The 24,195-nt window shown below is 37.0% G+C and overlaps 1 protein-coding gene across 1 annotated transcript in view; it reads right to left on the bottom strand.

The window, feature by feature from the left end:
- Nucleotides 1–24,195, bottom strand: part of TRHDE (thyrotropin releasing hormone degrading enzyme) — a 215,534-nt gene that overhangs the window by 155,519 nt on the left and 35,820 nt on the right. Inside the window, exon 3 of the mRNA XM_088522982.1 lies at nt 20,712–20,838. Coding sequence (XP_088379108.1) covers nt 20,712–20,838 — 127 coding nt within the window. The remainder of the gene's footprint in view (nt 1–20,711; nt 20,839–24,195) is intronic.

Genomic DNA, 24,195 nt, shown 5'->3' with positions numbered 1-24,195 from the left:
TCACTGGTGAACACTTCTCCCAGATCAATGAATCAAGAACTAGCCAAGGCAATTTAAGAGGAGAAACGCCTTTAGGATGCCCTTGAAATTGGGAGCTGGATGCTTTACTTACAGTGGCCCAGTTCTCCATTGTTAAGAACAGTTACAGGAAATACAGAGTATCCTGATGTTCGATAGTTATTTTTATATCACTCATATCAAGTTAAAGTGAAAATAAACATACTCATTTTCCAAATTCAAATAGGTTTGCACAGTTTAAAAAAATGTATAAATGCTTTTAAAGAAAAAGGATTAAGAAAAAGAAAGGCCCACATCTGCCTTGCACTTCAATCAGCTCTAAAAGTTACTCCCATGCCATACGGTTCAGTAAGCAAGCCAGTAACTTTCCTGAGTGAGGACTGTGGTTTTCACATGTGCCCATATGCGCCCAACCTCCTACAATCATCTTCACAGAAAAGAGCCCAAATATCAGAATCCGTTCATTTTTTTATAACCCAGATTTATCTTTGCAATCATTCACATCTGAAGTCTCTTCAACCCAGATTTATCTTTTCAGTCATTCACATTTGAAGTCTCTTCTCTCACTTTCTCATATTCTGCCAGCCAACTGCAACCCAGGCACGAAGAAACCTATTATCTCCTTTCATCTTCTTGTCCTCTACCACCTTAAAGGTGCTAATGTGTGAGGTGACATGTCACTTGCGTGGTCTTCCAATGAATATTTCGAACGAGCCCTCAACAAGTCATCAAGCATGTGGTGTTAAGACTCCTTCCACTAGATCAAGAACCATTCTAGATTCATAGCTTGACACTGTGATACAAAGAAACACATTAATCCATCACATTTTATATAGAGATACACATGGGATGTGTGTGTGGCTCACAGAAAAAAACACCTCTGCCTTTTTATGGAGCAAATTACACTGGCAACAAGTCTCTCGGGGATGACAAGAAGTTTGCAGTGAACTGATCTTAATCCTGTCTGTAAGGGTACAATGATACCTTATATTCTAAGACAGAAGCTGATTTAGGACCCAGAACAAGAAAGTGCAATCCCTTATCAACTCAGGTGTCTATCTAATGCTCGTATCTTGCTTTACCCAGATGCTTCAGCAAGTAGCACTACTGGGAATGAAGAATCATAAAAGACAAACAGCAAAAGTTTCTCTCTTTTTTTTTTTATTTGCTAGCTCTCTTCCCTCTGCCCTTTGATCCCTGTCAATCAGTACCTGGATTAAGTGCTGAAGCAGGAGCATTTATATCTCTTATAAAGTTTCAGGTAATCTACTGTAAATGAATGCTTTCATTCATCTGACTCTACCTTTTCAGAACGCCTGTAAAATTCTGGTCTTGATGAGAACTGGAAGCACTGGGTTTTACAAATGAATCTGCCTTCCAGCCACAATGTGGATTTTCTAAGACCCATCTCTGAGAAAGAACTGCCTGTAGTAAAACTGGCCATGGCCCTTATCAGCACATAAAGAAGAAAGAAACTGAGCGGATTTGGAAAAGACATGGAACTGACACAGTCTGAGAAGAGGGAAGGATATGGTACCTAGGGAATATATACCTTAAATCAATATTCTAGTTATCCCACAAAATGGAAAAACATCACAGATAGAGTTAGTAGTGCTTCTGGACCTGAACTGCAAAATATAATTTAATTGCCAAAAGTAGAGCATCTGGATTTTGTCTTTAGGGTATTTGGAGCGTCTAGAGATTCTAGGAGGAAATAGGTTGCAGGGCAAGACCTAATTGCCAGATTTTCTCTTGATTACCAAGAGCCTTTTTTCTTTCCTTTGTTTCTTATTTCTGCTCCAGGTCTAAGGCACAAATGTTCACTTCAAACTATTAACTTAGTGCATAAACTCTATGTTCTGTCTTTCCTAGTCTCACACTTTCCTTCCTTCTTACTCCTTACAGACCAATACCAGCCATCAGTTCTGAATACTTAACGGTACTCTGCTCAGAGACAGTTCGCCTGTTCCTTTACCAAGTCACAACATATTCTCTGTGAAGAAAAATATATATATATATATGTATATATATGTAACATATATACAGTATAAACAGTGTTTACATAGGATGTTTTGAAATAGATGTTTTAATTTTCTTCAAAAATAATGCTATATTAAAAATTCAAGAACTCGATGGATTTTCAGAAACTAGACTTAAAGAATTCTATTAGTGTGAATGGAGTGTGAATACAGAGTGTGAAGCCAGATACCATAAGATTCATTTCAGTTACACAAAACAGTATTTTTTGTAGGATTATCAGAAGCAGAAAAGTCCAGCTGTATTTAAATTTGAGCTTGGTGAATTGTTGAAATATATCTTGTAGTCAAACACAAAAACAGGCCTGGGCTCCATCACTCAGGCTGTGTTCCTACATACCTTATGCATTCTACCAATCTGGCCCTAACAGTCTCTGTACTTTTTCCCATTCAAGGTTGTCCTGCAGCAGGTGGGACTACTTATACAGCTTTAGAAATAAGCCTATTTATTTATATAAGGCATATGAGTTATATCTCTGGGGTTGTCACCCAGCAGCATTACAGAAAAAATCTCAAATGCAGGAAAAGAAAAAGCTAGTGCTACTTAAAGATACATCTACTTCTGTTTGCAAGTGATCACTTCTCAAGTACTGCTCTGATGGATGCCAATACCACACACATGACAAGATGAATTAACTAAAGCCCTTTGCAAAAACTGACACCAAAAGAACAGTTACGCATTGTTTAACATATAGTACAAAAGGCAAGAGCTTTGATTCTCAAGATGCTGATCTATCCATCAACAAGCATACTTAAGCCAAGTGTATTTTATGGAAGCATGCATGGAAAGCTGGCAGAAATATTGTTAATAAAATTGTTCCAACATCTGACATTTCCCACTATTAACATGTGGAACATTGTCCCCCACCTTGACAGATGTCATCTGGCATGCTTATGCAGGCACTGCAGAAGTAAACTCTACTTTTGTCTTTTTCAATTCCTTTCTTTCTTTAATGCCTGCTAAAGGGACATAACCCTGAAAGCAACAGTGTGCAAAATAAAGAGAGAAATGTGAGGAAGCCCCCACTCAGCATTTCCCCAAATAACACAACCACATAACCTTTGACAGAGGAATCTACTTCTAGAAATGCTGATTCACTAGTGAGTGGAATGATAATTTAGCAGCAGCAATGTACGTATGACATTGGCTTTGTGTCCCTCCATTCCAGGGACACAAAACTACCTGGAGAGCAGCTGCAGCAGAATAATGTGATCCTTGTCCTTGTTTCCTCAGGGCAACCTGCAGCCAGAACACATGGCTGCCAGTGGAGAATAGAAGGAAACGGTGCTGATCCAACTGAAGCCATGGGAAATCCTGCTGGAAAACTCCTGCGGAAGCTCAGGTATAAAATTCAGCTCCCTTCCTGTGTAGTAGTGAAGATGCTTTACCAATCTGGCACACAACAACTTGACTCTGGCACCTAACCAGTAAAAGCTCTCTCCTGCAGAAGGATGTAACTTCTCAGTTCTGGGCAAAAATTTGCAAGCCGTTTCTCCAGCCCAGAAGAGAATTAAAATTCAGTGCTTAAAAAACTGAAAGCTGGAGTCAGGTTTACAGTAAACTGGGATTCAGTGAACCTCAAAGAAGCTTTTTGCCTTATGTCACCTCTCTCTCTCTATGGGCCAAGATTCTGACTCCATCAGTATCTAAAAGCACAGTATTAGTCTCTCTTTCATCAGGCCCATCAGACACCCCTGTCACTTTCACTTAAATTCATCATTGTCATCGGCTGTACTTTCCTGATCAGTTTAGGAGGCCTGGCTAACAGAAGTCTAGAGGATGTACCCGCCCACGCAGCAGGCTGTATTTTCACCTGTTACATAGAGGCTCTTTGTTTTAAAAAATCTCATTCCTTGGTCTGACACAAGTAGAAACAACCAATAACATATAGAGAGACAACTTATTTCTAAGGATTTTATAGCGTTTCCCTGCAATGAAAGTTTCCTCCTAGGAAGAACATATTTCTAGCCATTCAAGAAACCTGCAAAGGTCAGACCACATGCTTCGGTATGGAGTCCAGCACTAAGAGATGAATTACACTTTGTGAAGAAATTCTGAATTTAAAAAACTGCTTAAAAGAATTAGAGTGTACCTTTTTCACACATAACTCTTATAAGAAATTAGTTTGGTTTGTGTGGCAGCTCAAAGCTTTTTATTAATGACCGTGGACACCATTTCATTTTTTTTTCCACTGACTCCAGGATATATACCTAAAGCTCTAATTATCTCCTGTACCCTCAGATTATCCCTTGGGCTTTTCTCTGCAATTTTGTACTCCAGATGCTTTTATTATACCCTAGAAATTATTTAACAAAATAAGTTAGCCACAACACCCTAGAAAAGACAATTTGCTTTGTAAGCAAGCAGTAAGACTTAGCAGTAAGAAGTAAATGGCAAATTCTTTTTTTTTTTTTTTTTTTTTTACATAGTCTACCTGGTATATAATAACTTTGATATGAGTGTAAGGGAGAATAGAGTAGTTCTCCAAAAGAGAACATACCCTTCACAGCAAACTCTCTACCTGCTGCTACTTTGTCAACACAAGCTTGAAGAAAGATCTTGCAGACATTTGAGATGAGAATTGTAGAGAAAGGACTTTTCTCAGCTGATCAACAGCTTTGTAGCAACAAAAATACCTGCCCCTTCCCACCTCCCTTAAACCACACACACTAGAAAAAGGTAACAGGGGAAAGTCTCTAAACACTCTTGGTGGAGTGAGAGTAAAGCTGATCAGTAAAGACTTCTTTAAGACTTTTGGGACAAAGACAAATGGCATTTTCAATTACTACCATTTGTTTATAGAAAATGACAAGTGTGCATGGAAAAAAACGTAAAGCTACAAGAATATCATATTTTGGAAAAGAGAGCAAAAAAAATTCACAGGAGAAATCCAACTAGCTCCAATCATAAGCAACTTTTAGAGAAGGAACTGTCAAGGAACTACACAACACTGACAAATTTATTTTACAAAAAGGCTGACATCAGTCCATTGCTTTCAGGTTTTAAATAAGTGATTCCAGACATTCCTTTATGAGATATTGTCCAATGTCAATATGGAGTTTATTGGGGAGGTTAATTATTTGCTGTGAGGTGTTTTTCTTCATATATCTTTTAAAAAATGACTGCATAAATTCATCTTTTAAAAAAATCTAAATGCCCACAGGAATCTTTATTTTTATCTGTGTTATTTCATCAAGCTGATTTATAGCAATAGCCAACAAACGTTTTTAATGACCTCTGCTTGCAGGAAGCAGGAACACGTAGGTATGAGCAGGAGAGCATCTTAAGACAAATACCCTTCTGAAGTCCGTATGGTGCAATCACACCCCAAAATAAAGTCTGAAAGGAGCCAACAGGCAAGAGTTTCTGAACTAGCAGTCAGAAAGAGATGGTGGATTCAAAACTCCAACTGAAATCCTTCTCAGCCTGGAAACTTCACTGACCTTTTATCAAATCCAATGTACATTTGAGGAACCAAAGATTTCATCCTTAAGCACGTAATTTCAAGGAAATGCAAGTGGTGATGTAAAGATTCACCAGTTACTTCTGCTGCTTATTCCTGTATCTCTAGGATGGGAAAATCCCCACGGAGAAAGTGTTGTACAGAGGTGTGATGTGCAGCAGGTAGACATTAGTTTAGATGACCCCCAGGGACTGAGGAAGCAAGTGTGCCATGAACCAAGAAGAACATTCTAACCCAGGGATCACTAACTGGGCGACACATCACTTAGCAAAGCACCTTTTTATGAACTGCAAATGGCACTTCATAACATCTCTTAGCTTATTAGTAATGTAGGCAACAACACATAAATCAGGATTCAGCTAAGGATAACAGAGTAAAGGATAATTTAAAACTAAAAATCTAGATAGCTTGTATCAAAAATGCTATCAAACATTGGTGAAAGTATACTCTAGCTGGAGCACTTTCTGTTAAGTGAACTATCCTGTCAAATCTTCCTTCCTTTTCAAAGATTATTGGGGAAATTTGAAAAATGGGTTCTTCTGGAATCAGCGGTCATGTGCAATAGCTTTTTGAAAAATTGTCATAAATTTGTCACAAATAACTACTATGTTTTTATCATGAAAACCTTCTATATGCAATTACAAATTCTTAATTATCGTCTGCATTTTTCCACTCTTATGAGCTGCAAACTTCAGCCACAGTCAAGACCAAAAATGGTAAGCACGTATATTTCTTCAAAAAACAAATCTGTCACAACTAAATAAATGCTGAGTCTATTTCACCTTCATTTCTATTCCATTATATGAATTTTAAACAATTATTTTATAAGCATTTTGATCTTAACATCTGTTACCTTACGTACATTTAATAGAACTGTACATACAAATCATCTGTTGGTATCTTCTATTATGTCAGGAGGGCGGCAAAGTACTTGCTTCATTTCAGTTTGTCAAAATAACCATGCACTTAAATTCAGTCAAAATTTTATATGACCTAGATATAGATCTTTAATAGAAACTTGTATTTGCAATTATCCATTGGAATATATGGGATTGCACAGGTCAATTTTCCTCTGTTAGGTCCTTATTGACAAAAGTAGCTATTTTCTATGTCCGCTAAAGTTATGCCAGATAGCAAGCCTAGCAGATACCAGATTCATTTCAAAGATGGCTTTCTCACAAAAAAATAAAAAAAGAGTAGCATTCCTTTTAACTATAAAATTCAAGAATAATTCTTCAATTATTATTGAACAGGAATGCTTTTAATATATTTAAAGATTATTATATACTCCAGTGTTACTCATTCCAGAATACCACCTTAACAACACAGCTAATTTAGTCACAAATTTAATTTTCAAGCTGTACAAACTTCTAAAATCTATCATTTTGCAGTAATCAAAATTGATAATGCCAAATACTTCTGCTCACAAAGGTAGTATTCTAGCTTTACCTATCATCCTATGAAAATACTTAAGGGATATAAATTATTCTGATATTTTTAGAACATAAGACTCAGCGATTAGATTTTCCTTTCATAACCTGCACTATATGAGGAATAAATCATGAGCATCCAAGAATATAACTTCATTGAAGAGAAAACAAGAGTAAAAATCAAGTTCCATCAGGAATATACAATTTAGGGTGGTAACAGTGAGTGACAAATGATTTGATGGCAAATCAGTGCTGACTTACTCGCTACATTTATTATTTTGAAGCCACTTTGGAGAAGTGGCATTTTAGATACTGAAGATTCATTTACCTACAAGCTCTATTTACATTATGTTGGACTTTGACCAATAATCATTCATATTTATTCCTCTCAAAATACACAACTCGTAGTGAATGATATAGTGAAGGACTTCCTTGCTTCGTAATTCACCCAAAAACAATAGAGGAATTTGAGTAGATCTGAAGAAAAACAACACCTACTGAATTAAAAGATCATTTTACCAACAGGGTGACCTCCATACAAACACTGATTAGGCCTAGTCATGTTTGGTATCTGATAGCATGATAGCCTAGTTGAGGCATATCATAATACTTAAAGATGTGCTAATACTTGTAATGATACATTAATCAGTGTTGATGAGTGTAAAAAAAAATCTGATCTCAATATGCTATGGTTTTGTTTAATTTTATTGCACAGAATTGGGAAATTGAAGAGCAGACCCCTGTACACTTATCGTACACTACACTGTAAGCGAACATTTAGCAATGCCATTTTTCAGAATTCTTTTTCAGAAAGCTCTGCCTGAATAACTGAATACTACCCAATCTTATCTTCTAAAATTGCACAATATTTTGGCTTCAAATAACATATAAAAGAACATAATAAGAAATTAACTTCTGTTAATAACATCAAGATTTAAAAGAAACATAAAGGAAGTGAATAGAGTTTGATCAAACTCTACAAATCTCTTAACTGAAAACATTCTAAATCAGGTTTATGATAATTCTAAGGCTTAAATAGGACTTATCACCTTTTAAGATCAATCAGAACACTGACTTTATGTCAGAAATTATCTTTTTAAAGTGTATGTTTTTCTGCCTTCCCATTTAAAACATACACAAGATACACCTACTGAAGACCAAGGACAACCACTGGGAATCCACAAGCAAAGTCAGGTAGTTCATAAATGATGCTTGAATCTGCAATTCATCCCAGCCCCTGGCAGCCCTCCAGCCATGGGCTGAATTTCTAGTCTAACAGCACCTGGGATTCCCAAACTCCACTGCTCATCACAATCCATACAAACATTTAAGGAAGATGTCAGGTAAAGACGGCTGCAATGGAAGAGCCTCACGCTGAAGTTTAAACATGCATTTACTACCAGAACAGACCCAACGTGCACAAAAATACATAAGTTTTTATATGGAAAGAGACATTTATATTACCTCTGGTCCTATTACCTCCCTGTAGGAGCAGTATTCCTAAACATGATTATTGAAGTGAAACAATTTTACAATTTCAGGTTCTCTAGACTTCCACTTAGTGACTACTGAAAAAAATAGAAATAGGCAACTGGTGGTAGCACATGAGACAGTTCTTTCTTCTAAGGTAAGCTGACTCCATCTGTATTTTGCTAATAGGCAAAGACCAACAAATTTCTGATGCTGAGGTCCCCTGATTTTTAGAGCATAGGTACTGCACATACTAAATATTACTATAGATATATGAATCTAAGAGTTATTTTGTCATCCATCAGCCACCAGTTCCCACCTCCACATTACAATTCATGGCTTCTCAGCTATGCACTTAGAATCTGGCACAGGCACCTGTGGGACCATCCTGAAGACAAAATCTCTGGAAATAATTAAAACAACCTCTCAAAAATAAAAGGAGATAATTTTAGCACTGAAGTTGATGTCTTCTGAAACTCCACCTAAAACACAGTCTGCTTGCCTCATCTTTCTTTTATCTGATGAGAGCATATTTGCAAAGAGAATCTCTATGTGGAGGGGGCAGCTAGGAAAAAGCCAGAAGACCTTTTAAGCCAGAAATCTAACCCACACTCAAGGGATACTCATAGAACCCTCAGATAAGGATCTGAAAGCCAGTGCACCTCCTACATTAATCATCCACAGACTCAAATTCCTTCTGGAATTTGGCTCACCAAACAGAGATTTCCCATCATACAACACAACCACTGTCTGATTGTATGATCAGAATTGGTCCTCCTTTTAACTCAGCCCTCCTCATTTTAATATTGATCGTATGACAGCATAGAGTTGGGAACCATCACTTGGGAAGGCTTCAGTAAAAGTCCATGTCACCTATTGCTTAAATACACATTTTTATACTCTTAATAGAATTACAGTGATACGTACAAATAAATACAGCCAGCATAATGAATGCATATATTTGCATGTATTTATTATGTATGTTGTATTACATATGTATGGTTGGTTGGTTGGAAAGATTAACGTTAAAGGAGTGTGTGTAAATATGCATACTATTTTGAGGAGTTAGAACCACTTGTAAGAAGATTTGCTTTTACTGTTTAAAACTCTATTAAGTTCACTTGCATTGTTTTATTTCTCCCCTTTACTACTGCAACATGAATTTAGCCTTGAGCTATGTATTTGGATGTGACCACTTTATATTCCCATACCAGAAATATCAGGGTTGCCACACAGCTTTTTTAAGAATTAGACTGGTAAAGATAACACAGTGAATTCTATTGGGGTTGTACTTTCATCAAGCTGTCTCCAAATGCAATATAAGCACTAGAGAAAACTGTCTGGGTCGTGGTTACTCTGAATGACTTAAAACAATTTCTGAACATCCTTTGGATTCATCTGACACCACTTTTATCTTGGAAGGTTTTATTAAGAGCCACATTATATCATTCTGTTATCAATCATAGCTTATACAATTCACATTGTTTTTAATCACTAGGAAACTGTTGTACACTTTCTACAAAAATATCTGGAAAGGTGACACGCAGCATAAAATATCATTTCTATCTGTTTTTTACTGATTAACAGTCATCTTCCTTCATTAAATTCAATTGTCCATGATTCCCATAAGACAGAAGAAAACTAACTAAAAACATTTCAAGAATAGGGAGAAGAGACGTCTAGGAAATCACTTTCCATTAATAGCGAAAATAAAGAACATGCAGTTTTTCTATGTATCTAAATTTGAGTTCCAACAATCTGGTGGGGTTTTACACAGGAAGAGAAACTCTCAAAACTAATTTTTAAGTAGGAAATACTGGAGACATGTGGATAGTCCTTACATGAAACTGAATTGTCAATAATTAAGAAGTGTGAGGAGCTAAAAATCTGAGCGCCTTCACCTCTAAGCAGTCTTCCAGCTATGCCTCTAAACAGTACTACAACAGGACGCTAATATTTCTCCATTTGCAAGATGAAGTATGTTGAAACTGTCAGTAATGATTATGAAATGCTTACGTACTATGGCGACTACAGGAATATCTCACACAATTTCATATGAAAAATTCTAGTGATGTTATTGGTTTAGGTGTCATCTCAAAAATGCTGCCATGTATAATTAATGTTCTGTCAAAACACCTTGCATTGATATCATGACTCTCAAAGGAAATCTGTTTGTAGTTAATGTCACAATGTTAGCGATAGACCAAACCACTTGCTGCGTAAGGTGCCTGTAGGAGTTCTCTTGCTATGAGAACTCCAGCTAACAAGTTCCCTACTGTTGAAAGCTGAGGGATGAAGAACAAAGTGACCCACTGAGGGGTTCTTCTGTGAAGGCTTCAAAGGTTCATCTAAGCTGTCCAGAGAGACAGAAATAGTTGCAGAAATCCATGACCAGGACCTCCAGAATAGATTTTATGTTATTTTCTTTCATATGTCTTTCTGTATTTTCCCCTTGGTTTTGACCTTGTTTTCATCTTCCTCCCAGTTCCTCAGAACTACTCTACCCAGGCATGTAAAATGGGAGAGCCATTCCAAAGCTGAACATGTTACAACAAAAAGTGACTTGATTTCTCTAATCAAAAATATTTTCTGAGCTTAATTTCAGTGAGGAATAGCATATCACAAGGAACATATTTTCAAGTTGAACAGTGGGAGTTGGGTGAGCTTCATACACTTTCTGAAGCATACTATCACTATGATAGATATTTCCTTCTTGAGGAAAATTTTGTTAAAAAGTATTACCAAAAAGAAATCAGAGGTAGTGAAAAAAATGCATTATTTATTGAACTGATCCTGAATCTAGAAGTATTTTGTTTTAGATGCTAAAGCAGATACTATTTAAGCACATTAGAAAAAGAAAATGTATACACAGAAAGAAAACAGGGAAAGCAAGTTTACAGCATCTTCAGGATCGTCATAGTGTTTTATGAAGTAATTGTTTTAATGTCCATATACCATTTTAAGAAGCCTACCAGCATGCAGGAAAAAAAAGAAAAAAATAAAGAAAAAAATTACCAACATATTTAGTGTCACAGTTCAGTTTTTTTTTAAATGAAAGATGTTCACCTGTCTTAATATTTTCATTTTGATTTCTTTAATGCAAAAATGAAGTTGCTTCAGGCAAGGTGCTGCAAATGTAGCATAATTCAATCTCTTCAGTTACAATATCCTTAGCAAAAGCAATAAAAGGTGAATACATGCCTCCCTTTGAATTTCAGTAGCTTACAGAAAGTAACTAGTACAGGTGGCAGGTTTATAACTAAGCCAACAGAATCTACACAGTAGCACAATTTTGCTTCAGTACTGTAGTTATACATTTCTTCATATCTTTTGTATGTACAGAAATCTCTGGCCTATTTAAGTCCCAATTTAATGCGCTATAATCTTTTTCAAGACTCTGTCATAATCTCTTGAAAGGAACTCCTCAGCTCTTTGATGGTATATGAAAATGTATCTGCTTTATGTCTGTATCTGTCTTTTTACAGTACAGAAGAAAAATGTGGAAGTTCATTTTATACATCTACACACAGGCTTTGTTTCTAATATTCAGGTCATTATCTGCATTTTGTTGCTTTTTTGTGCTCTCAACACACCACTAATAGAGACACTTGTTGTAGGAAAATAAACAAAAATATTAATTGAGGGGTATCCATATTCCCCAATCTATTTTCTCTCTGACAAAAAATATTCTAATTGAAGGAGAAATGACATTTTCTGTTGGACCTAATAAGGAATGACTTTGGAGCTACAGTAGGCATGAACGAGGTCAAAATCTTTAAATACCAACCACATTTAAAGTTAAACATATGAAATAAACAAAAGCAAACCCAAGTTGATTTAAATAAGCCCGTAGGCAAAGTGCTTTCTCATCACTTTTGCCTAGTAAAACTTCTGTTTCTCAAAGTAATGAATCTGATTGCTTAAAACCAGGATCCAGTGGAAAACAAACTTTGTCACAATACCATCTGCACAGCCTAATGGACTATCCCAAAGAAGTACAGTCCTTCTAAAACTAAAAATGTGGCAAAGGTTAACGATGATTTGATATGAAAAAACAGGGAAAAATGCATATTCTTCAATGTCCTAATCAGCTTACTCATGATAGCAAAGTTTTTAAAAACGCTGTGAAATGAATTTTTGACTCTGAAAAAAGGAACGATACAATATCCATACTGTTGAAATGTGATTTTTTTGCTCTCCTCTTTCAGTCCTTCTAAACAAAAGTTGTCATTCCAGCCATTCAGAGATTCTGACTAAGCAGTAGTATATTTAAGACAAGCGCCCTGAAACATACGCCTCACAGTGCTTCAAATATCAGATTTACCTCAGCTGAGGAAGGCAGGCAGCTGGGTAAACCCTATATGCCCGCAGTGGGGGAAGAAGATGCAAAAGAAAAGTCATCTAAGACTCTATAGCTTGCTTGAGCCAAGGAAATAGCCTTTTCTGGTGTTGCTCCTCAAGATTAATGCTAAATAAAACCACGCTCCTAAGACAAAGTTCTGAAGGCAACAACCTACAGAGTTCAGCAAGCCTAAAGGGAGGCAGAGACAAAATTGGTACAGAAGGGTTAGCAAGACTGGAAGAAACAGTCCATCGTAATCATTTACAGCTCCTGTTAAATTCATTTGAATCTGCTTCTGAATGTGGCCTGAAATTCAGTTTTGTTCACTTTTCAAGTGAACAACAGCATAACACCAAACAAAAACACAGTGCCACAAAAATGTATCACTGGTTGAAAATATAAAACTACTTGTTTCAATCTATTCACAACAAAAATTCTTAGCAGTCCTACACTCAATTGGCAGGTGCAAAAAAATCTGACTGATCTATATTGCTGTTTGATGTGAAACAGCAAGAAGTACTCTGTCCTATATTTTTATGGTTTTTGAGGATGATGACGATGATGATGATGAGCACAATACCATAATATTGCTAGGGATCGTAAGGCAGGGACAGGGCAGCAAAACTTTTCAGGGCGGCAGTCTGCCTGAATACAGCATAGCACCTCTGCTTTCTGCTCTACCTGGAATGGCTGGGTTACACACAAGCTGAAAGTTTCCTGATTTGAACTTGAAATTGTCCTTACTTAAGGTTTATCATACTCAAAGATTTATTGTGGCTCAAAACCATACAAAGCCATGTTTTCTGGTGCCTACAAATGGAGTTCACTGTGGGGTGAAGGCCAAAGCTTTCTTTCTACCAACACTTCTTTAAGACAAAGTTAAAGCTAATGATGTAAAAGGTTTTAGCTGCTGCTAAGTGAAAGTCTCTGACAAACTCTCTCAGCTCCAACAGTCTATTCACAATCTTTTGGTTTCTCTTTTAAAAATATCCCTGAGGTCAGAAGTAAGACCTGGTCAAGAGGGTTGCTGCTCCAGCAATACTATTTTATAGCAGAAATCATAACTACCTTTCAAAAACTGACATTCATAAGTGAATGTTTCTGGTCAAGAATGGTGTGATTAAGTTAACAAAAAGACAATCACGAGCAGCCTCAAAGTAGATACCAATCAGGCATGAGAGCTCTGCTGGAGCAGAGTGAGAAGAGCTATAATGAAAACTACTTTACCATGGATTCAGGTGCTTTTAGGCATTTAACCCTGTCTTATCAGTAAAAAAAAGCTCACTTATTTTCCTCGTAATTCCTAAAATTTCTCTAGAGTTTGTGTATCTCTCAAAGATATGTCTTATTTGATAAGTCCTGCAGAAAGACTCCTTTTAGACATTTAAAAATTAGGCATTAAATCTAAACTAGTCAGTTCTGTTTCCTGCATGTGCAGTCAGCAGATGTCCTTCCACTGGAACCACCCAGCTTACGATAAAATGAGTTATTTTCTAGAGGGACATGTGTCTCAGGTAAGAAACTCAAGGGGCTAGCTTGGACTAGACATAGCTTTAGATTGAGAAATTCAGTGAATTCCACTTCTGTGTAGGTGCTAACTATTTGCATGTCTCTATTTAAGAGCAGATTAAAACAATAACAACAAAAAAAGTTGTTATATTCATATAAAGAATTGCACGTGAGGCACCCTTGGAGCTTAAAAAGCACTGGCTTTTCCACAGTCTTCCAGTCCCACATCCTGTTGGAATCCCATAAGAACAGCTTCTCCCTCTCCTCATTTTTTTTAATTAAGCATTTAAAAGCCTTCTGATCTCATAAGCTGAGTAGCCAGTGTGGATATGGATGGATTTGGTCACCTTCTTTTCACTACAGACTGACTGGCAATAATGCTACTATCTGAACATTTTTCTTGTTCAAGAGGTTGGGACATTATTCCAGTCATAATTAAGATGTGAGGACAATAGCTGCATAATGAAAAAATTTCACTCAAAAGAGGATTAGTTCTACCAGAGTTGATTTATCTTATTCTATATAACACTGCTTTATTTCTATACATAACTCTTCTTGCCTCCTACAAACAATATCAGACTCAAGCTTGCTGCACACCAACTTACCAGAGCAGCTTCCCCATAATTTCCAAAATCAGCTACAGTGCTCCATACAAACTATATTATAGGAATTACTGGAATGAATCAACTTATAATTTAACATAGTTTAGAACAATACATTAAGAAATAGTCTTAAGTAAACATTATTTTTCCTTTCCTTCTTAATATCATACTATGGACTGCATTTCCTATTCATTGTTAGCTTCAGTTCAGTAACTGACCATTCCTTTACATATTTCGAAGTACTGCTCAGAGTAAAAAAATGCTTTCTCCTATGGCTGGAGATGGAAATTTTCCCTCTGGAGCCCTGCCCAGTTGCTGTTTTGAATCTGTTTTGTTGACAGATTAGAAATGTTAAAAAAAAAAAAAGTTTTAAAGGCACAAGTAAAATAGGTCTGGAGAAAGATGCTCAGTATCAACCAAGAGAGTCACATGTGCAAAGCCATTAGACTTGTTTTGAGCAGCTGATGACAGAAAATAGCAAATTTCAATTCTTCTGCCTAACACAGGTAAATGCTACAGGTAACTTGAGATGCTCAATATTATTCCAAGTATTCGGGTGGAGCGGACAGGATGACACAGACTAACAGGACTTCATCTGGAGGCCAGCAGAACCAGCAGATAGGGCTCTTCAGGAGACTCTAAGACATTAAAATAAAACCAGCTTAGGCACATGAACCAAGCCCTTGATGCCTCCCCTCCCACCCTTCCTCATTCCAGAAGGCATGTGTCACACTTTCAGAGCATCTTCCTTCCATGCTTCTTTATTCAAAACACTGTATTCAAAAGACTAACTCAGACTTTAAAAAAAAATTTCTTTTCTTTCCTCTCTCCTACAGGGCTGCGATGTATTCCCTCTCAATGGAGAAAGACATGTAGTCTTTCAAGAAGACTGTGTATAGCTCACCTAGAAGGTACAGCTCTGATGCCACAAGAACTCAATGAAACTCTGAACACCTTGGCATGCCTGTCTCTGATCTGTCTATGATCAGACCAGATCAGTATTTCTTACATCTTCAGGTTGGCAATCTCTTGATCAGGACAAAACAAAAAAAAAAAAGACAATCATTTTCAACTATTGTTAAAAAAAAAAAGTGTATTATTGGTCTCATTTATACATGGAGAAAGAAGATTTTTTTTTTTTTTTTACATAATAACAGATCTGAGTTTGGTCTTTCTAGTGAGAGAAAGAGGGAAAGAGGCACCTCCCTGGGTACAAAGACAAAGTAGAGGGGCACGAGTTGTGAAATTTTTAGCGGAACTAAAGCAGAGAAAGCAAGCATGAATCTGGAATTAGGTCCATACTAGAAAGAGTGACAGGAGGAAGGACCAATGAAGGAAAAGTAAGAACGGAGTCTGAGAGGAGAGAGTGTGGATGCAGATGATGTAAGTCCAAGCAGTGAGGGAAGACAACATTGCAATGAACAGGATAGAAATAAATCAAAGAATGAAGCTAAGAGCAAAGCAGTTAAATCTAAATGAACAGTTAATCACTAGTGCTTGCTGTAAGTATTTTGACCATCCTACAGAAGCATCCCAACAACTTTATTCCATGCTCCCAACACCTCCCACAGTAACAGCACTTTATATATAAATTCTTTATATGGTTGAGCAATTTCTTATATCACAGGAGACAAATACTTTTAATTTTTCAGTGATACACTCTAAAAACTGAATCTTACTCTCTAGAAATATACAAAGAGCAAATGTTAATGGTCCAATATTGTCTTTTGTTATGTATGTATCATTGAATTTCTTGAAAAATCACTTTCTGAGTTTGCATTCACAACTTTAAAAAATCACTTTCTGAGTTTGCATTCACAACTTCAAATAATGTTCTGTGCTTCACAATGAAGACAAGAACGTATCATTTTGGCACAAACAAATATGTGCAGTAATTAGCACCTTGAAAATGCCCATAAGAAGAAGATATAAAATGTATCAGACATAAGTCCAAGGCCTTCTGTATAGCAATTCTACATAAAAGACACTTCTCAAAGTTTGAAAAAAATATTTTTTAAGATTTTTAACACCATAGTTCTCACGCACATTTTAATATTTATAAATGAAATAATCGCCTATCTCCAATGGCCTCAAAGCAAAACAGCAAGGGAATTTATTTTCACCCTTCTGTAAACACATGCAGCTATATCCCAAAGTGGATTCACCAACTGTTCATACTACCACCTTTCAGGACACTGTCAAGAAAAATAAGAGCAGCCTGTTCCAAGCCTAAACTGGAAGAGCAACAACTTAAGCCTAAGTTCTCCCCAACTCTATTCCCAGCTCGCCATCACAGCAGAAGACAGGGCTGAGAACCCTTCCTAGGTCCACCATGTTATGGGGGTTTAATCTTGTAACTGGCACTTAAATTAAACTCATGAGTTAATAAGACACTCTTTCATTTACCTGGGCAGCTCCAGAGGGAGACTCTACCCGCATCAGCCTCAAACCATCCTCAAGAAGAGCTGCTCCCCATTGATGATACAAGGAACCTATGGCAACCAGCTTGTTAATTTAGACACTCTAGTTGACAGCATAGGACTGGACCAATCTGAGCAAAGTGCCTTTCAGTTAGGCACTGTGTATCTAAACCTTGGAACACCTAAGTTCCTTTGTTCAGGAAAACCGAGACTCAGAAACTATTCAAAAAATTCACACAAGTAACTCATTTACACACCACACACACACACAAAAAAATGAGTGTCATAGCCAGAACCTTACAAAGTTTTCCAATTTCTGTTCATAGAGTATTCTTGTAGAGATATTCCATGGCTCTTTAATAGAAACATCATAGAGACCAGAAGATATGAATGTAAGAGTAGTCCTACCAGTTCACAGCCCTCTTACCCAGTACACTGCTCTCCAGCTGTGGCCATAAATAGCTGTACAGAAAAGAGTAAGAACTCTTGAGGAAACGTGGGAAAGGTGTGGAATATGGGAACGTGTGGAGTATTCTCTCAATTCTTAGACCAGGGAATTTCCTCCAGTGAAGCTCTTTTCCAAGTACCTGTTCATTTCTCCACTCAAATCCATGTAAACCTTCACACCTAGAATATCTTTTGACAACGAGTTTCATAGATTTACTATCTATCTGTTGTAGGAAACCTGATATCTTCTTGTTTTCACTGAACCTGTTTCCTGCTAACGTCACTATATGGCCCTTTATTCTTGGTTGCAAGAGACAGTAAGCAGTCAACCCCTCACACCAAAACACTCACAACTTAAGAGTCACAACTTTCCGAGCTTGAAGGGTTTTAGGGTACTTAGTCTTTCCCCAGAGGGAAGCTACTCTTGGTTTTGACGATCCTTGCAAGAAAAAAAGTCTATAAATATGGGAAAATGTTCTGTGTATTGCAAACTGGATAAAAACTGAATATGTTCTAGAAATACAGTAATTTATTTTGCATTCACCAGCCATAGAAACACAATTAAAAACCCTGCTGCATGTCTTTTCGGAATTAAATAAACCCCAGTGCCTTACCCTCCCTAATATTAGAGAGTTGGAGAAACCATCTTGTTTTTTAAAGACTTTTTTTTTTTTCAATTAAATTCACCCAGGAACTGTCAGTTTAAAACTCCACACAAGTACTTTCCAGTTCAGAGTAGAATGTGGAAAAACTTACATGTCCACAAGCTAAGTAGACCTTTCAAGTGTGGAAATAGGTTATTCACATGAGAAAACTCCCAGTTCACATTTATAGCTAGAATTCACATCAACTGGTTATCTACTGCACCAGAAGCAGTAGTTTTCAGAAGCGACCTAGAGCCATTTAAGTCCCCCAGAGTAGTCAATGTATGGCCAAACATTTCCCTCAGATTGTCCACTCTTCCTAATAGTAACAGAGGCTGCCAAGAAACCAGAGGAGCCCACAACAGACAACAGCAACGGCAAATACCTGAATGTGCACACATGAAAGAAAAAGCTTGGTCAAAAACAGTGTAATAGGTAGCAGTGTCAGACAAAGCGGCTCCTATGAAGAACCTTTAGCCAATTTATGACAATCTCTGAAGACCAGTACTAGCTTCAGTTGTCAACTATATATTGCAATGGACGTCAATGACATGACTATGCAAACAAACGCAAGTCTCTCATTTTGCCTAAATTGGTAGCCTAAATGCCCTCAGATAGGCACCATATGCAGTTAAAATGGATGACCAAGAAGGCAAGGGGAAATGCTTCTCCAAGAGTTACAGGTCTCTTGAATGGTGGCCAAAGACCCCAGTATTATATGCAAGTGAAATTTTAAAAAATATTTATGTCACTGAAACAGTTATTAAACAGTTTTGAATTGCTCTTATTATATTTGCATTAAATATAATGTTTTTGTAAATCCTACCTAACGCACTTAGTAACTTGAAAACTGTTCAGTCATGTAAAGTTAACTTTATCATGGGATAAGAAACTTTGCAAAATTTCTTATAGTATCACTACAGGATAACAGCTTCCAAATTTTATAAATGAAATAGTATTTCATTTTAACATAAAAATTTTATTACAAGTAGTTTATGAAAAAGTACGGTTTGATTTTTGGTTATTCCTCCTGTTCTGTTCCCAATGGAAGCAAACTGGAAGATACTCTTCCCCTAAGAGGTATTTTTAATAGATACATCACATTGTATCGGTAACACAGAAAGCACCTGGAGTTGAAAGGCTGTATGTTGCCATTGTAAAAGGTATTCTGAAACAGCACACTCAAGCCTGCCTGCTGTTATCTGGCATCTATATGCCAAGTATACTACTTGAAGTGACGATCACAGTCCCATTGCTCAACCTTTTTCAGAGAAAAAAATGTGATTTTTTTTCCTTTTTAAATTTTTGGCATTGGTTAGTCTATAACTTGTGGTATGAAATCATCACTACATACCTGAAGCAGGTATGAAAGGATACACACAGCCCGATGTGCATGCCATGCTTAAATCCTTCTGCTGTGTTTCCAGAATACTGGCTGCAACTCATCATTCAAAGAGGACAAGAAACAAATGCCACAACATTCTTATAAAAAATTCATACAACACCCTCATCTAGCAACATCACTTTTATCTATCTCCTACCCCACTAGTTGTAAGACTAATAAAGCTGCCCAGCAGGCAAGGAATTTAATGAAATAGGTCCTGAGTTCCTGGGTGAATCACCTGTGGTTCCAACTCTAACAGTTCTGACGAAATACCAACTTTCTTCCTGCGGCTGAGCAATAGGGTTTTATGGATCTTTATCAAACATGCTCTTAAGGAGGCAGGGTGTAATAGCATGGTATGAAAGAATCCAATGTGTTGGACAGCAAATGACTGTTATCAAAGGGAAGAGTAGAGAAAACAATCTAAAAAAAATTAAACAACAGAATTGAAAGCTGTTATATTTAGGTCACTTAGGTAGCAAGATGAGTTTGTGGCCATTCTCCTCCATAAGCAACAACATAATTAAACCACATATTGTAACCACACATGATTACATAACTAATAAACTACACCAACCAGCACAATATTGCCTTACAACATTACAGGTTTCCATTTTCCACAGATTTTTGCTCTATGTCTAAAGTTGAGCCATAAATTTTGCAAAACAAACCTGTTCTACCAGGTAGCTAATGAAAGCGAGTTTTTTTCCTAGAGTCTCACTGCCTAATAAATTTAAGTACTGTCTGGTTGCTGCTTCTTTTAGTGAAAGGTTGAAGAAGGAACAATTTGGCTTCCCTTCTGCTGGAGAGCTGAAAATATCCTTGCTTAATAATCCTTCTAAAATAACCAAAATATCCCTTTGTTTGAAAGCTTAGGTTTTCTTAAGAAAGGTGACTTAATTTCCCATTTTCTGGGCAAGCTTCATGTTCTAAGGGAAACCTTACCCAATTTTGGCAGGGAATAGGGCACTTTAAAATAATCTTCATAAAACTCAATAAGTCTCCTTGTGATATTCAGAGCATAGTCCCCTGATCCTCTTCGGATTGCATCAGGCCTTGCGTATAACCGCACCTGTTAAAAAAAAACAAAGTGAGAGATTGGTCATTTCAGCTCCTACATCTTAAGCCTACCCTCACTACACATCCGAATACTCTAAGGTTGCTATGAGGTGCTAGGGTTATTCTGAAAGCCAAATGTGGCTCTTGTACATTTGTCAAAGCATGCTGTAGCGGGGAAAAAAAAAAAAACTTACTCAATTAGGGTTACAAAGTTGAGAAAGTTAAAATCTCCTGTTTGTTTATGTTGCCAAATAAAAGACTTAGCACTCCTTGCATCAAAATAAATATTCAAAGCAATCACTTACATGTGTTTGCTAGAGATATGATGGTAGAGTGGATTAGTATAATGGTTCTCTGCCTATTCTGAATGTAGGCAGGGTGCAGTGGCTCAGTAGGAGAGAAGTTCACGGTTTGTTAAAGCCACATTATATCGAGCCCTGAAAGTATTAGTAGACTGTGAAGAAGAAAAAATAATCATTCTCCCTTCTCTTTTTCTGGCAGTGACACAGTTAGACTCGATGAGCAACATAAGACTGCAAAAACAACCATTTATAAGCTCATTCCTGCACACAAACAATTAACATTTCCAAAACCCTCCATGATTGCTCCAGGCCTCTGTTTTCACAAAGCAGTAAGTTAAAGCTGCTTATACAAGTCACATACTGATGTGTTCAGTACAAAACAACTCACACATCTGACTGCATAGAGCACCAAGGCAAACAGAAGCAGTTCCCCTTCAGATGAAAAAGGTAGTGGAAAGTACCACATAATCATTTCCTCATTATTCCCCATCCTTTCATTCCTTAATGTCTCCTTACTGCAAAGACGACATACAGCTAGTGACATTTGTTAACCAAGAAAAGGCTAAAATGAAGGGCACTTTTTCATACTTGCTCCTTACACAGTCTGATGGTTGCAGACAACAAGGCAGGGAAAAAGTCCCTGCTGGATCTCTAACAGAAGTGGTGGAAGGCCTGTTGTTGCTTCCTGAAATACATAATGACCCACCTGATACAAACAACACTCCACAAAATGCCAGTCCTAATAATAATATCTGAATCTCTAATATTTTCTGTGGTAGGATTAAATCCTACCCAGAAGTTTGAGAAAAGCAATAGGACAGAAACCTGAAAATGTCAAGGCAAATATGAAGCACAAATATCAGTTTTGAAATGTTTAAAATGGACTAAAAAAGCCAATGGGATTTTTGTCTTCAAGTGAAATCATTACCAAAGGTTGCTTTATTGTTCATTTCCTGAATCAGTTCAGTTACCCATATGGAAACCTGATATTAAACTTCAATACATTTTACCCATCAACTCTGCTTTAACCCACTATCTCTTTAATTAGGGTATTCAGACACATTATTTTCCCTTGTTCTTAACTGATACAGGTCTACCTTTATATTTTCATTACTATATCTTACTACAGACTCAGTGCGCAGTCATACAGTTATCATTTCTAATGTAAAACAGATAACAGTGTAACCTAGTGAGACGCAATAAAGCAGAGTGCTCAATCACTACCTGGAAACAGATAAACCATTACCCGAACTCCTCCAAGTCACTATTCCTAGTCATTGCTTCCTTCCAAACAGTGACGCATGAACAATACCCCATCTCTTAAACTAAGTACATATTTTAATAAAATAAAGACTAAACACAGAGATCCCAAGTCAAACACCCTGAAACCTTTCATTTTTGGAACATGGTAAGAATCACAACTAGTATTGTGATGAACACTGTTTTGTATCATTTAACCTTTACATACAACTTTGTATAATTGCTTTCCTGTCACACTAAACTGCATCTGCAAACCGTTTGGGAGAATAAGAGGGACAGCCAGGTATGCAAAAAAAAAAAAAAAAAGTCACTCTGGGACAGTGGTCAAATGTGTCCCTACTCAGGGACAGGACAGGACAACAAATAGGAAGATAAAATGGTGATTCAATAGACACATACAAGAAAAATCTGGGATCAGCTTGCGGTATTACCATGTGCACCTTTCAGCAAAAAGCAGGGAAGGTATTTAAAGTGCGCCTGAGATAGCCCAGGTATCAAACCCCGAAAACCTCAATATTGCAAGCTTTCATTTGCCACCTGCCTAACGTTGAACATGTTTAAATTTGGCTGTAACGTCTCCCTCTGACTCAATAGGACCGCACAGCCCAACACTAAGATCACCCCTAAACTTGAACTCAGTTAAAAAATTAACTGTGCCTTTGCCCAAGTCTCTTAAGTGCTTTCATGTTGGAGTCCTAAAGCATGCCAGCCATCTAGAAATGCTGGGCAGCTTCGAAATGCAGTATTTTGTTTTACCGCACACCCTCCTTTTTTCTTTCACAGAATACCCTGCTATTAGTTCACTTGCCCAAAACAGAGAGTTTAGTTTCTTCCACTCTCTGAAGAAATTCAAGCTTACATATCCCAATAGAATACCCTGAACACTTTGCTACAAGCTTCTCTGAACAAAAGATGCAGTGTCCTTCATCTTGATCAGGTGCCACTTTTCATTAAAGAATTTAAAATTCTATGTGGAAAGAATATGGAAGGAAATGACAGAGTGAAAGGTAAGCAGGCAGTGGAGGCACTCATTAAGGAAGACAGACCCCTGGGAGCTGAGTGTGCTTCTGCCTTTCACCCAACAACCTTTTAATATAAAATTCATGAAAGATTTTTAACAGTACCATCTCAGGGCCCTCCTGGCCTCAGGAAATGCTCTCTTGGTCATCAGAGGTGTATGGCATGGGACCTCTGTGACACTCTGATCACCTTCCTGGCTATTTTGGATGACACATTCTGAGCTGTCTCCATCATTTACTATGTACAGAAGTTGGTCGAGAATCCAATCTGAGACCTAATAACTAAAAAGTTGAAAAAGAAGGCCCCAACCTTCTTGCTTTGATGTCCTTCAAAGGAGCTTGGCTTATTGAGCTTATGCTTTATTTCCAAGTCCATAAAATGAAGATTATATTATTTCCTTAGTTTATAGGAATATTCTGAGTTAAACAGCAAAAGCTATGAAGTTTTTAGATGCTGCTCTAATGAGAATCTTAGGCAAACCAAATAGAATGCAGATTAAGACATGAGATTTGTATGTTTAGCATAAAATTATTTTTTGTTTACTGGTTTCACCTCAAAATGCAGATAGGTCGTGTTACTTTATCACTATGGTTGGACTAAACAATAATGCATAATTATTATACACTTTGCCCACAGGCTGTTTGATCACTACACTTAGAACTTGATTTTACATTAATTTAAATAAGAGGAAGAACAGAAGATTTTCTGTAGCATCTGACCTGCAGAAATAAAAGTAATATGCATTCTGCTATGAAAGATAAATAGGATTGCAGCTTAGGTGCATAATT

The sequence above is a fragment of the Tinamus guttatus genome, unplaced genomic scaffold (genome assembly GCF_059628265.1).
Source record: "Tinamus guttatus ecotype Peru unplaced genomic scaffold, ASM5962826v1 Tinamus_guttatus_pri_ptg000171l, whole genome shotgun sequence".
Classification (NCBI taxonomy): domain Eukaryota; kingdom Metazoa; phylum Chordata; class Aves; order Tinamiformes; family Tinamidae; genus Tinamus; species Tinamus guttatus.
The sequence above is the reverse complement of the archived record's forward strand: the minus strand, read 5'-3'. Positions and strand labels throughout refer to the sequence as shown.